Source organism: Cyanistes caeruleus, chromosome 2, assembly GCF_971803275.1.
Source record: "Cyanistes caeruleus chromosome 2, bCyaCae1.hap1.1, whole genome shotgun sequence".
In the NCBI taxonomy this organism is placed as follows: Eukaryota; Metazoa; Chordata; class Aves; order Passeriformes; family Paridae; genus Cyanistes; species Cyanistes caeruleus.
Window position 1 is genome coordinate 111,699,672 of NC_141702.1, and position 15,373 is coordinate 111,715,044.

General features: G+C 46.6%; 2 protein-coding genes across 10 annotated transcripts in view; one reads left to right on the top strand and one right to left on the bottom strand.

Annotated features, from left to right (window-relative positions):
* LOC111926533 (uncharacterized) overlaps positions 1-2,555 on the bottom strand; it is a 34,579-nt gene extending 32,024 nt beyond the window's left edge. For 4 of the 9 annotated variants that reach the window (XM_086879211.1, XM_086879205.1, XM_086879201.1 and 1 more), the window contains exon 1: positions 2,279-2,512. The gene's annotated coding sequence lies outside the window, so the exon portion shown is untranslated. Of the gene's footprint in view, positions 1-2,278 lie in introns of all 9 variants that reach the window. The other 5 variants (XM_086879220.1, XM_086879213.1, XM_086879208.1 and 2 more) reach the window with 3 other exon arrangements.
* A 49-nt stretch (positions 2,556-2,604) lies between these two features.
* On the top strand, positions 2,605-8,986 carry LGALSL (galectin like). The gene is made up of 5 exons (XM_086879224.1): positions 2,605-2,832; positions 2,963-3,034; positions 3,209-3,297; positions 3,754-3,931; positions 6,590-8,986. The coding sequence occupies exons 1-5, from the start codon at positions 2,800-2,802 to the stop codon at positions 6,731-6,733; spliced, it is 516 nt and encodes a 171-aa protein (XP_086735350.1). The 5' UTR covers positions 2,605-2,799; the 3' UTR covers positions 6,734-8,986.
* Positions 8,987-15,373: the final 6,387 nt, after the last annotated feature.

Here is a 15,373-nt window from a genome sequence, read left to right on the forward strand (position 1 = left end):
TGCACATGGTCAACCAGACAAGTTTGGTAGCTTGTACATCAGCACCATTTCAGTGGTGCACAAATATTTATCATTTTGCTCTAGCTACTACCACAAGGTCTGCAAGCTCAGGCCCTCAAGTATGATAACTCTTGGCTTCCCTGCCAAGAAAGCTGTTAAAAATACTGAAGGGGGGCTATTTTGTACAGATGATTTAACAAGCACTACATGGGTGAGGGAACAGACTTAGCTCAGACCTCTCCTTTTTCAGAAGGACAAGTAGAGGAGCTTAGGTGTAGCACTTACCCTGAAGCTCTTTGCAGAGGGGAACCTTTTGGGAACCTGGGTCCCAATGAAGCCCCTCCATGGCTGAGAGGCACAGTGCTACCCAGACATGGAATTCTGCTCCATGGACTGCTGGGCAGTGCAGGGAATCTTCTGCTGGAGAACACCTCCTTCAGAGAAACTACAGGAGTGACCGTCACACAGGCAGGACAGCAGCACACAGAGGCAGAGCTCCTGTCTGGCTGCCTCACATTGTGCATGGTATACAGAGGATTTCAGTGTCCCCCTGGCCTGTTACAGGCTAAGAGGATAACATGGCACAAAGACAGGCAGAGGCCACCAGAGCTTTAAAAACTCATGAGTGTCTTTTTCCATCAAAATTTCATAGTGCGGGTTGTTCCAGTCAATCCACGGCCAGCAAAACAAATTCTGCATTTATGCTAGTTTTGGGAAAACATGCCAAAAAGACAAGCACAAGGCAAAGCAGCTAGCCAAATGGACAACTCTTGTTATTTAATTATTTTGAAATGAAGAAGTTCATTTAAAACCAGCTACAAAACAAATACATAATGATGGCCTCTCCCTTCATAAAACACCATGCTTTGGCACAAACAACTGGCTGGCCTGATTTTATGTCCAATGAGTTTAATTTTATCCAACAAAGTGTCTCTCTGTACAGCAGAGGAGACAAAGAGTTCTGAAAAAAGCTCTTTGGACAATGTGTAACACCATACAACCCAATTGAAAAAAAAAAAAAGTTTAGGGCGATTTCTGTTGTCTCTTAGGCCAACAGAAAAAGAAAACATAATGCAGTTAGTATCATCATTGTGGTGAGGTGAGCAGCATACAAGAGCTGAAATACATCAAGCTAATGCCAGTTCCACTTTGTGGTAAACTTGTGAATGTGCTCACCTGACCACTGTAAAGCCAGCTGTTTCTGATGTGTGATGGGTTCATGTTACTGCACTATTTACAAATTCAGTCACCAGCAAGATGCTTTCCGTTGTGGTGATGAGACAGTGTTTTGGCAAGAAGAAAACAGTCCAATGGTTTTCCCTGGGTCACAGGGATGCTCACTACTCACTGCTCACTGCCTCTGTGCCCAGCTGTGCTAGTACACCCTGAAGAAGCCATGACTTCAGTATTTGACTTCCAAACATGAGCTTCTATGAGCCATCTCCAGCTGGGCATCCAGAGAGGAAAACATGCCCAAATTAGTGGGCACTACTGAAAAAAATAGCCAAGCGTCAAAACACTTGCACAATCTCTTCTTACACTCAGTACCTCTTGATTTCTTAAATGGCATCACCTACTGATTGCAAGTGTTTCCCAACGGACACCATCATATTGAAACCCTAAATATTGCAGTGACTTTGCTTCTCCCACTCCACTTTACTCAATGTAATTAATCCTCACAGTGCCTCGGAGGGGGAAGGACAGGGACATTCACCAACCCAGCCCAGTGTGTAAGCAAGAAGCCCAGGCAGCGTGTGAGGTCCTGCAGAGCACAGGCCAAATCCAGTTGCTGTGTCACGTTCCTAAAGGGATGCTCATGCCATCAAATCCCAGCGGTGAAGAAGCGACAAGAAAACCTTCCTCAATTCCCCCCACCCAAGACCCTGAACTCATCCAAAGGACCATGACAGCACGTTTGGCGGGTCGAGTCGCCCCTGCTGTGGTACAGGCCGGTGGCCTCGGCCGGAGGTGGCCGTGCTCCCGCAGAGCGGGACACCCGCAGACACCGCCGCGTTGCATAACTACGGCCACTGCATGTCAATGGCAGCTCCCCGGCACGGGCCGGCTTACGCAATTACCGCACCTCGCCGGAGGCTGCGGGCACGGCGGGCCCAGCGGGGCTGCGGCCGCACTCGGCCGGGAGACTCCCCTCACCCTCAGGCCGGAGCTCTGCCCACCGACCCTGCCCGGGGCCTCAGCCCCCTGAGGGTGCTGGCAACGGGGTACGGAGAGGAGAGGGGTGGAGGTTCATTTCGGAGGGGCCGAGCAGTGTCCCCACCTCTGAAGGAAGGGACTCACTCAGGACGCCCGGCTCGGCACATCCTCTTCGCCGAGGCGTGCGGGCTCGGACATAAAGGTGATCCCTGACACGATGGCTGCGGGGCTGCTGTGGCCCCTCCCCAGGCGCCCGTCACCTGCAGGCGCCAGGTGAGGGGCCGGGCCCACGGCCGGCCCCCGGCCCAGCAGAGCCGCGCTCTCGCCGCTCGCCGAGGGACGGCCCCGCCGCGGGGCTGCGGAGCGGAGGAAGCGGCAGCAGCCCCCGCCCCGCCCTGCCCGGCTCCCCCTCGGGCCAAGGGCTGGGCTCCCCGCCGGGCGAGGCAGTGCCAGCCGGCCACCTCCCCTCCTCCTCTTCCTCCTCCTCCTCCTCGCCTTCCTACTTCTGCACCGGCTCCGCTCCGGCTCCGCCGCTACCCCTCCGCCGCCGGGGCTGCCACAGACCCCCCTCCCTCCATCCCTCCCTCCCTCCCTCTCCCCCGCCCTCCGCCCTGTCCCCAGCGCCGCCGCCACCGCTTCCACAAGATGGCGGGGACCGTGGCCGAGCGGGACGCGCTGGTGAGTGCGGCTGTGGGCACCGGGACGGGCACCGGGACCGGGCTGGGGGGCCGGGCAGGGCACCTGCGGAGCGGGGCGGGCTGGGGGGCTCCGCCCGGCCCTGCCTCAGCGCTCTCCTTTTTACCTGCAGAAAATAGAGGACGGGCATTTAAACAACTCCCTGGGATCTCCGGTGCAGGCTGATGTGTACTTCCCTCGCCTGGTAAAAAATCACCTTTGTGGGGTTGTTGGGTTTTTTTTTTTTTGTGGGGGTGGTGGTGTGTTTTATTTTGTCAACCCCTTTACTCTCCCCCGCCCCCGCTCAGCTCCGGCTGCACAAGGGCGGTCGCTGCTGATGCCGAGCTGACCCTCGCCACCTTCCCCCTGTCCTTTCCAGATCGTCCCCTTCTGTGGGCACATCAAAGGAGGAATGAGGCCGGGAAAGAAGATCTTAGTTATGGGCATAGTGGACCTCAACCCCGAGAGGTAACACCTGGGCAGGGCTGTCCGTGCCGGGGGCACCGGGCCCGGGGAGGGGGCGAAGGGGGACGGCCACCCGCACGTACACACACACACACACACATCCGCACGGATCCCTCCTTTCTGGAAAGGATTATTTTTATCATTTTAAATATAGCATGCTGATTTCTCCTTTGACCCATAGAGGGGGCATTTCTTCAAGGGATTCCGTTTTCACTTGGGAGTGAAGGAGCATATCAAGCATATATATCTGCATATATGTACAGACGCACACACACATATATATTCCATAACCATGTTCTTGTCCCCGTTGAGCTTTCAGAGAGCTGAAAAGCTCTGAGCTGTCTTCCAGCCTGTGCCGCTATATGGCTCTAATAAGCTGAGAAATAAGACTGGTGGCATTTGGAGCTTACTTGCTTTTTTTTTTCAGGCTGAATGAGATCTGTTCTGTTTGTGTTGCAGCTTTGGCATCAGTCTGACTTGTGGGGAGTCAGAAGATCCTCCTGCAGATGTAGCCATAGAACTGAAAGCTGTGTTTACAGAGAGACAGTTTGTCAGAAACTCTTGTGTAGCTGGAGAATGGGGGGAAGAGCAGTCGTCTATTCCTTACTTTCCATTTATACCGGACCAGCCTTTTAGGGTGAGTACCAGGATGGCAGTGGCTTACACCATGTCTGATAAAGTGTCATTTGATACGAGTTGCAGTAGAACCTGACATGCCTTTCATGAAATCACAGTGTAGCCCGCACTGCTCTGGTTGAGACACCAGTTGCTGGTTTGTTTGTATCCATCAATTTGTTTGGAGATCCCGCTGCTACATGCAGCTGCAGGCTGTTCAGAAGGGGCTGTGAACACCTCACCTGGGCGCTGTGACAAGTCAGAGGTTGTAATACTGTGTGATGAAGCGCAACTTCCTGAGCTTAGTTTTATAACCATAAATTAAGAAGTACCTCTATGTTATTAGTGCATTACAAGTTATTACTGGAGAATGTTAATATTCAGTGGGACTGCTGTATGTATTGATGGTTTTTTTAATGGACATACTGTTTGTAATTTAGTGCAGCTAATAAGGATCACGTTCATCCTTTGTCTCCAGGGATGTTACATTAAGGCTGACCGTAGCTCTTCGTGTTAGCAGATTAAACAGCTAAGCAATAGTGGTATTCTTTTCTGAACTCTGGGATTAAACCTTCCATGAAATTTAAATCAGTAGTCACTTGAAAGTGGTATACATGGAAGTGCTGCGGTGCTGTGGATGGACTGGGTTGACCTAGAAGCAGATTCCCATCTGTAGTGTTTATGGTTATGTGAAGATGTCTTTGCAAATCAGGAATAACAAAGTATGCGGCTGCAGAGGGCTGCTTCCCTCTCACTACATTGAGGAAAAAAGACTGCATGCCTCTTCCATGCAGCTGACCCAGAAAACCCCTCCTCCTTCTCCTCCCTGTCCCTCTTACAAAACCTCACTGGCCCCTCTGCTAAATGCCAGTGCTATGACCAGCTGCCAAACTCTCTTAATCCTTCTTGCCCCCAAGATAATCTCCCCCAACCCCAAAAGCTCACCATCTCCCCAGATGCTTGGTGTTAAGAGGGTGTTTATGACTGGTTTTGCTGCAAATTGGTTGCGCTCTACTTGCTTCTACAAACTCACCCTCCCATCAGAACTGGCAACACCCTTTGGTGGTGTGGGAAATGTACTTGAAAAGGCTTGGAGACTGGGTCCTGCTCCATCTGAGAGGGTTCCACTGCTTTCTGCACGGGGTGGTGACTGGGCCCTCAGACGGGCCAGACAAATTATCCAGAGCTAGTTTTGTGTGTGTCCCACTAATGACAGATGACGTTACAGGACAGCAATATTGCTCATCTAGCATAGGAGACTAGAAAGGGAGTTGTTATTTTGCCTTTTTTTCCTCCTTTTTCCCCAAATGCCCAAACAGAATTGAGGCTCCAAATTGACTTTGTACCTTTGATGGTCTCCCTCTCAGTGAATAAATTAGACTATTAAGTGTTCTTGCCAATTACTTGTGATCCAGTCCAATTAGCACTGTGGCGTGGCCGCGGGTGATGTGAAAAGCGGACCGTGAGCAGTGTTAACCATATCTTTTACATAACAAGGCCTCAGGCAGGCACTGCTGCAGTGACACAGGAGCTCCATAGCAGCACAGCCGTTTCCCTGGTACCTGGTGCACTACCAGGGATCCAGGAGTTCCAGCTCTCCTGGACTGCCTGCTGCCACTTCTCCCAGTGCAATGTGCTCTAAGTCACTTGGGCTTTGGCACAGTCAGTTTGTCACGGGCCTTGTTCCCATTTTTATACACTGTAATAGCAGCAGAGTCGAGTGCCTGGTAGCAGCACTTCACTCTGGACTTCCAGCTTCTGGAAATGACCCAGGATTTACATGTGGCTTCCCTGAAGATTTTCCCCTTAGTGTGTCTAGACCTGGAGGTCTTCAAGGGCCTGTAAAAGTGCACATTCTGTGCCCTCATGTCCCAGATTCCTGCTGGGGCAGTTCCAGCAAAGCTTAACAGGGCACCCTCTCAAGCCACCCGAAACATCAGGAATCTCCCAACGTGTCCAAGCTTGTTCAGCTTCAGGCTTTGTTGCTTTTCCAGAGCAATTCTGTAGGTCTCTCAGGGGGCGGAATGAGCTATGTCCCTCTGAACAGTCTAGCTGAATTCCCAGCAATCCTGCACTGCATTTCCTTCACTGCAGCCCCAGGATGGAGTCTAGTGACAAGGACTGTCTGCAGCCACAGGAGTAAAGGGTTGTTACTTTTGCAGCAGCTGTGTATGTGTGGGAGGGGAGGACAAACTTACACCCCCTTTCCGTGTTCACTCCCTTTCAGTAAGTTAAAAGTAGTGTGGAAAGCATTGCAGAGGGAACTGCCTCCTTAAGCAGCAAAAAAAAAACCCACCCAAACCACTGAAGCCAACAACTTTGTAGCAAGGAATGCAAGGTTTGGGTTGGAGGTGAAATTTCCTCCTGCTGTGATTAGCAGTTTGAGTCTGTTTCTGGCTTTATTCCAAGACACAAAACCTCCCAGTAGCCTGTGGGTTGCAGGGTGCTTACTGCTAGGACAACGTGAGATTGGATTAACGTCCCTGTGCAGTAAGAGCAGATCCATCGCAGTGTAGCTGGTGTCAAGGGGACAAACTGGTCTCACCTTGGTCTCTTGCATGGCACATGAGCAGCACAATGTGTAGTTGCACCAGTGCTATTTGAAGTGCTCTTTGTGTGCTGTGAAACAACTTCCCAGTTACACTCTGAACAACATGCTTCAACATCTTATCTTTTACAGGTTGAGATACTTTGCGAGCATCCCCGTTTTAGAATATTTGTGGATGGACATCAGCTCTTTGATTTTTACCACCGTATTGAAACACTGTCAGCAATTGACACAATAAAGATAAATGGAGATCTTCAGCTTACAAAACTGGGCTGAGCTTGTTGGGACTGCAGATTCCAAACCAGCTCAGGTGCCATCGTCCGTTGGGAGCAGTGACAGCCAGCTCTGGACACAGCTATGGTAGGAAGGCTGCCCTGTTCCTTTTCCGCATGCAGTTCTTCACTCCTGTGCCGATGAACCGGGCTGTTTTTTTATCCTAACGAAGAGCACTGTTGGTTTATAGACTTTGAGCCGTTTTTCTTGGATCAAAATAGCCCACCTGTGCTGGATAATCAAATTGGAATGGATTCAGAAAGACTTGCAGTCTCGTTTCAAATCTCACAGAAAAGGCAATCTCTGAAATGCAGCGCTAAAACCGGTTACTGAACAGTAGTGACGACAAAAACAAGTTTTTCTTTTGCAAATATTGTTTCTGCACTGAAGTGGAGTAGTGTAGCACAACATAGGGCCACGTGCTGACGTCCTTACCCAGGGCCTGAGCCTGGTTCCATGGAAATCAATGGCAAAACTCCCACTCACTTTAATGGGGTACAATCAAACTGTCTAGTCCTTAGTCAAGCACAATTCCCACTGATTTCTATGGCATTTTTGCACACACCTTGGGGCCTGCCCTTCTGCTGGTGTAAATCAGCATTACCTCCATAGCTTGTTGATGGAATTTTGCTGATTGCCCTCAGCCACTGGTTTGGCCCAAGGACTGTGCAAAAACTGACTGAGGGTGTGTGGACACAGCCTGTGTATTTTAGTCAGGGTATTTGCATAGAATGTAGATCGTTATGAGTTTTTGCACAACGTATTGTTAATGCAATTTTTAAAACTTATCTGTAGTTTATTTATTTATACTCATTGTATGTATTATTAGTAAAAATGAACAGTCTTACTGAAGTTTAAGAACAGCAAAAGTGTAAACATTTTGAATGTACAAAATGTTTTAGGTTCTTCGGGTAAACTTTACATATCGTTCTTGAAAAACCATGTTTCCTATCACACATTTAGTTACATTTTAATGGAGCCCTCTAGGCCCTGGGAAAACGTGGGCATGGTAGTTGGTGGGGGGGAACTCTGCATATTCACTAGAATCTGTTTTTCAGGGCTTACTAACTTTGCTGCACAGGATAGGTTTGAGTTGAAGTCAATCCATTTTAAAAATTTAAACAGCAAATTTGTGGGTTTTACTGTGCTTTCATAACCTGAGAAAAAGTTAAATTTGGCAATCTCTTACTTCAGAAAGGGAACCAGCCTCTTTCCAAGGGAGATGGGAGATTCTTTACACTTGGTTGAGAACATATTTGGCCTTTGATATGGCAATTAAAACTTGTCTAGACAGCCAAGTTATTAATGCTTGAAAATCAGCTACTGCACATGAATAATAACTTTTCAAGTAGCTTTTAAAATAGTAGGTATAGCTGTATAAACACAGTCAGTGCGCTACACTATAAATGAACACAGCCACTTTTCTTGACTTCTTTAGGACTAAATATACTTTTTTTCCTTGGCTGCTCACAGTGGACTTTAGTGGGTCTTTCTGAGTAGTTATAATCATGGTATAAACATACATTTAGGCAATTTTGAAAACTCATAATATAGGGACTAAAACACAGACTATAAAAACATCCTTAGTAGCACAGTATTTAAGAGGGAAAAAAAAAAAAAAGTATCTCACAAACGGAACTATGTTAAACCTGCAATAAAAGTGTGGTTTAAAGCAACCAGAACTGGAATATCCAAAGTTAAGGGTAGAATGCCAATGCAAAGCCTCATTTTGTGCTAATTTGGCCTGCAGTTAAGAAGCCTTAGACTGCAAGCTGAAATTCCAACTGTGGCTCTAGTCCAAAGCCTGTTGAGGTCAATCAGAGTCCTCCAAGCATAGAAGCCTGATTCTTATTTCTTGCAAGTGCAAATCTCTTTGTAAAGCAGGGGGGGGTTGTTGCTGCTGCTGCAAATGAATTAAGAATCAGGCTGCCACCTATAAAATGCAAGTTAAAATTTTAATTTTTAGCCTTAACATTTGACGTTCCCTGACCTTTCTTCTTACTTCTAAAATGAAAGAGAACCTATTGTTTTCCAGATGAACTTTTTATCTGGTGTGGGGCTTTTAAGCTGTACATCAGATTCTATTTGTACTCCAGATTGAACTGAAATGTTCCTGTCTTGCTCTGTTTTTACTCTTTTACATGATACATAATGACTGTGTCATTTTCCATTGTATAAAGAATGCTGACAGTGTTTCGGTACAAAATATATTCTTAAAAATTATGATAATAAAAATCCGAGGGAAAGGTGCTTTTACATGAGGTATTTTGGATTTTTCTCCAGCTTGGAAATTCCATATGGTTCCAAAGCTGATGCAGGCATAAAATGAATTCTGTTTGGAGAGAAATTTAGCACCCTCTGTGCCTAGTGCTTTCTCCAGCTGGACATCCAAAGCCAGATTTGCCAATGCAGGGCCAGTGGGAAGTGTAAGTAGCACCATGACCCTACAGTAGCACAAATGCAAAGGGAATCTCCCTGACAGCCCGCCAGCAGAGATTCCCCCTCCATGCCTTTACTGCATCCCAGAAAAAGCATTTTGGCTGCCTTGGATTTTCACAGCCCCCACACATTTGCTGTCCCGCGGGGGCCTGGCACAGCACAGTGCCTTCACCAGGGATGCCAAGGTGAGCTCAGTGCAGTGTCAGGGGCATCTCTGGTGGGAGCCAGGGCCTGGTGATCCTGCCTTGCTCCTGTTCCCACCTGCTGTGCTGGGTGCTCCTATTTGTTCCTGCTCCAGGAGTTTGCTCTCTGGGGAAAATGCTCTTTTGACCCTGATTCTGGTTTTGCCTTTGCATAACTACACCACCTGATCCTGCCCTGTTGTGGTTTCAGAGCCAGGCTTCAAGGCAAGAATGGCTGTGAATCCTCTTCTGATGGGTTATGGCTTGGCTAGGAGCTCAAGAAAGGGCATAAAAGTCACAGTTAAAGAAGGCTTCCACATCCGTCTATCTATCCATCTATCACCTGACTGAAAGCCTTTACATTTTTCTTTTGCTGTTGGCACTACTGGGTGATAGCAGACAAAAAAAGGATGATGTCTGTGTAACCAAGGGCTGCTCCACTCGTGCTTGACTTACACTGGCTGATCATGTTGAGAAGCAACTGCAGAGCACTCGCACATGCAGTGTAAATCAGAGAAAACCAGGGCCTTAATTGTTTTTACCATGCTGGACTTTGGGTCAAATCCAAATGTTTCAAATGGGAGACTGCCCTGCAAAAAATTATACCTGAATTTTTCAGTCTCCACAATTTAGGGGTTATTCATATCTTCATTTTGGATGTAAGCCCTAATAGACATGAAATAAAGACTGTTTCCAAATTAGGCCACATTTATAAAATGCTTTTCAGTAGGGACAGGTAGTCTGTGAGCCTCTTGGAAGCTACAATTCTTCAGGACTTCAGGAGTGAATGAACCAGCCTTTAAAATCTTATGCTAAAATTTATTAGCTGAATGTTTCTGTGGTTTCCTCTGAATGAGGAAGTTGATTCTGCAGTGAAAGAAGTCTTGAATGGATAAAACCCACGTGGAGTGGAAACACTCAGCATAGCTTTATTTTTCCAAAGAGGAAAAAGAAAAAAAAATACAACTAACCAAAAAAAAAAATCACAACCAAATTATTTAGTTATGTTTCGGATTGGCTGTGATAAAGCTGATTTGATTTAAAAAAACCAAAACTAGGTTATTGCCTGCTCAGAAAGAGCCTTGAAATATTTCAGTGTCATGTGAGGTAGTCTGTCTAAACATATTTCACACAAACGCTTTTTCACAGGCAACTTGTTAAAACTGTTACAAAATACCTTCTTTTTGTGTCACAATTAGAAATGTTTGCCCCACCTTGAAAGAACATTTTGTACTAAATATTCATATGTTGTCCATGAGAACTTGCACTAACATATTATATTATCCCTCCCCGGCTAGTTTGAGCAGAAATAGGCGTAATATTGCTAAACCGGTTGAATGTGACATGTGCTTGAGGCCTAGCATCTTTCTCAAAGGCTGTTTTGAGTAAACAGCCTGAAAACCAAAGGGAGAGCCTGAATCATCATTCTGCTGTGCCAGCTTTCCACCCTTGTCACTCTCCTGCTGTGAGGCTGAGACTGAAGCCCAGAGATTTTCATGCAGAGAACAGCGCTGAGATTTTTATCTTCAGCTTTGAAACTACTCAGTGTGGGGGAAACAAGGCCAGAGTAGCCACAGCGCTCAACAGCTTGGTAGTGAGGTTGGGGTGACATGATGTGCTGTAGCCCCAACAGAGCAGGAGTTCAGAGGGCATTAGGGGGCACTTCAGAGCCAGACAAGGACACAGGCTATGGAGATGCAGGGCAGCTTCCCAGGGATGGGCTTTTTCCACATTTTTTTAGCTGCCACCTTCTGCAACCCCCTACCAGGACTTGTGGCAAAAAAAGCAGTGTTGCTTACAAGCTTGGACAGCATGGATTGGTTCATGTTCCTACTCACCTGATGTAAAAGAAGCTCCCAAATAAATAACAGGAGAATATAGGAGTAGCCATGCCACTAAGTGATTTCTTCCCCACACACATTCAAGCAGTATATCTGATGTGGGGTTCGTTTGGCCTCCTATCCACAGGAAACACTCCCCCCAGAGAACTCCAACGCCGTTTTCTGCACCCACACTACACAGAGACCTTTCCATGCAGAAAACTGCAGAACAACAATTCTGCTGAGCCAGTTAGCACCCTCCCAGCACCCCTGGAGTAGACATGACAAGGTAAGGAACAAGAGTCAAGGGCTGAAGGCAGCCTCAAATGCCTGCTGTGATAAGCACAGAAGCAAGGAAGAAAAGCTTACACCAATGTAGGAGCAGTAAATGACCTGATGAGGGTTTTGTAATCATGGTATTGTTCTGATTTTCTCATGTGGATCAGAAAGCTGCACAGGTGAAAGTCACTTTGCAATGAATGGTGTGCAGGGTTAGAACCAAGGCCAACCCAAACAGGGAGGAGAAAAAAATGAGCTGCAGACGCCCTATCTGGCTTTGATACACCCTCCCAGCTCCTCCCAGCAATCACTGCTGTAATGAACATAGACAATTACTACAACAAGGAGATTCAGCAGCATGTGCGAGATCAAAATAATAAACTCCTACTCTGACACAGGTCCTCCCTAGCTCCTGTTGCTAGGCCTATCCATCTCTCTGTCAACAAATAACTATGTCCTTCTGCTTTCAAAATCCATGTCAAAAATCTCTTTGACTTTCATGGAAATAGGTCCCTAAGAGAAGAGTTATTTCTAGCTCTCACTCTCCAGTTATTTTCAGCTGGGGCAGACTCTAAAACTGAGTTTATTTTTAAGTGTGAATAGAGGACTATTTCTGACTGCATTATACATTGGATAGAGTCAACAGGAAGCACAGCCTCTCTCTGCTGCAGGAACACTGGTTTCACAGTTTGCTGGTGAAATGTCTTGTATTCATTATCTTCTGATTTTAAATAGTGAGAGTGTGCACAAAATGACCGGGCAATAACAGTAATATGTATCATTCACCACAGATCTATTTTTATGTCTTGTGCTGATTTCATAATGAACTTTTAATACCAATAAAAACATGAAATCTTCACTAGGTTGTTCTGTCTTTTATCTGAACTGTCAATGCTCATTACATACCCTCTCAACTTCTTTAACTTCTGGCTTTTTTATCTCCTGGCTGTTTTTCAGACTCTTTCCCGCATTAGACTGTAGGGTAAAACTTTAGAATGAGATGTGCAGCTTTGGTAGCAGCTTGTGTAAAACTGCTTTTACAGTTTAAATGCACCATGCAGAACAATCACATAACTTCATTAGAGGAAAGAACAGCTTGCTGACTCTTGCAAGACTCCTGGTGGCATCACTGGGCAGTGGAAGCCTCAGGAGTTAACAGGCACGACTCAGACCTCAGAGCCAGGCTTTGAGGCACAGGTCACTGATCACTTCTGCCCAGGGTAAAACAGCAGTATAACTCACACGTGTGAATTACTCACTGTGTTTCAGCTCACCCTGGTGGGCCTGGATTCATAGGCGAGTGTTACGGGGTGAGTAAAACCACCAGATCAGCTCCAGAGGCACATTAATGTGAGATCCAGTGTCTCACTCTTTGGTGTCACCATAAGTAAAGTTCACATTGGCCTGACTGAGTGCAAGAGGAAACTTCTAGGTCTCAGCTTCTCCCAGTTAAAGTTATTGGAAAAATTCTGCATGACCCAAGTGGGTAGAGGGTTATGCCCTACACCCTCTTGTGGCTGTAAAACGCATGGGAAGTTTTCTGAGGGAAATCTCAAAATTCAAGCAGTACTAAAGCAGCAGATGAACAGGATTTGAATACAGCTAGTTCTGTGGTTTTCTCCCAATAAAATGACTGATTCAAATGCTGCACAGGAAGTTCATTCTAGCTGTAAACCATAAGTATTAATCTGTGGCCATCCCTGCTCAAAGCCAGACAGAGATTGGCCCTTTGCTTACTGGACACAACCCTAAGAAGGAGTATGTTGACATCTGGAGATTCTGAGATAAAACACGGCATTGGGTAACCTCAATGCAAACCAGAATGGCTGTGAATGGTATAAAAGCACACCAGACAGCAGAAGCACAGCTCCTGCAGAAGTGCCTGGGGGGATATACGTTAAATTTCACCACTTGCATGGGCTAACTCCTGCAGAGGCCCTTGGAAGGCTCTTGTTTGTCCTGTAACACTAAAGTAAACTACAGGTATGTTCTGAGGGAAAGAGAAGGGGCGAGGAGGACACCTGATGTGGCAAGAGCCATATGTACTCTCCCATTCAGATCAGTACTACAGGCATCTCTCAGCTGGGCCTTACTTTGGTGGAATGTTTCTGAGCTTCAAGTGAAGCCAATTTATGTTGAAGGATTTACTCACAGGAATACCACCAATATGACTGATAGCACTGCACTTGAGTTTCTTTCTAAATTATGGACTTTCACCACTTTTCTAAGAATAGAGTCTGGCTCTGAAACATCACATCGGCTCCAGCATTCTTCAGAAGTTACGCATTTCTTATCCTGTTGAAGTTTTGGGGCTTCAGTTTCCTCACTGGTGCCTTGCTAGACCAGGGCTGTGATCCAGAAGGGGTCATTCTGTGAAGGACCTCGAGAAGGAGGTGTCTTTCAGCAGCTTTCTTCCCAGCAGGCTGAAGGAGACCTGCTGCTCTCTCTCAGGAGTAAGAAGCAACAGCTAACCAAAGCTATGCTGACTCCTGGTTGGCAGAGCAGGGCTTCCTTGTGCCTCTGAAAGGCAGGAACAAAAGCCTGGTTAATCAGAGAAACCCCACTGAAGCTGAACAGTAGATCTAAGCAGCAGAGAAAAGCAGGATTTTCAGTACTAAGCAATCTGATACTAACAGCAGGGCCACGAGCTGGAGTTGCTTCGATGGAGCAGAGAAGTAAAGCTCCGTTCTTGTGGAGCAGCCTCTTGCCAAGCATGGATGGGAATTGCTGGAGGTTTCTGACAGTGTTCTGTGTCTCTGCCTTTGCCTGGCTTCAAAAAGCCCTCTGATGGGCAAAAAGCCAGTGCTGACAATATTGTAATGTATGACAAGCTCCAGTAGCAGCTCCAGCACTGCATGCTCCAGGAGGCAGAGAGGATTCTTTCCTGGCTGCTCTCTAAGAAATTTTCTGTTCAGTGGGAAAGATAATGGTTGTCTAAGAGAGATCTAGACCAGAAAAAAGGACAGAATATGGCTCTAGGTAGAAAAAAACCACTCTCAAGAATATAACAGATTCACTCCAATCTTCAGGAGAAAACAAAGTACTTTAATTTAAAAGTACAAGGCCTGCAGCAAAGATAGAGGGGTTCCTTTTGCACCCCATTTTTTGTAAGGAAGATACAATGAGCTACAGTGGCTATTAAACAGACTCTGAGGGGCAAAACCGAGAGCAGCTTTGGATTATTGCATGAGTGCAGAACATGGCTTTCATGTGCATTCCCCTCCATTTCCACTGCCTTTCCTCAGGGGTGGCCAGTCCTCTCCCTGTGAGAGAACCATGGTTGGAAACCCCACTGCCAGAGGAGCTCTTCTGTGTCTTCAGACCTTTATGTGTCTTCTAACAGACACCGACCAAGGCGTACTTTATTTAGCACTGCCCACTGAACAACTTCAAAGCACTGACAAAATCTAAAATTAGCACTGATTTGTGAATGCCCCTTGCCATTTCTGACAATATTGATCTTATTCCATGGGCAGGGAGAGGGAAGAAGAGACATGCAACAGCCATTACTCAGCAGTCAGTGCTGTAATTTGGAGTACACTGATTTCCACACAGTGTCTTATCACTGTGACTTTTGGCTACAACACTGAAGTTCAGGCTCCTGAGCCCCCTCCTTTGCTCACCAGGCAGACATTATTTGGACAAAATATACAGTGGTAAGGCTGAGTAAGGCTATACACTGAGTAGCTCCTCTGGAATGAGAGGCACGATTTGTAATGCAAAATCCTTCCAAAATATGGCTTTTTATAACAGTAAAAATGAATGGCATTCTGTCAACTTTTTTCACAGCCTCCACTGACTCACAGTGCTTTTAACTGCCATTTAAATAATGCAGAAGAGGAGATAGAACAAGATCAGGGAGTTTGCTGCACCTTAAATTTAAAAGACAGTGTGCACATATGTTTCCCTAGACAAAATACAGC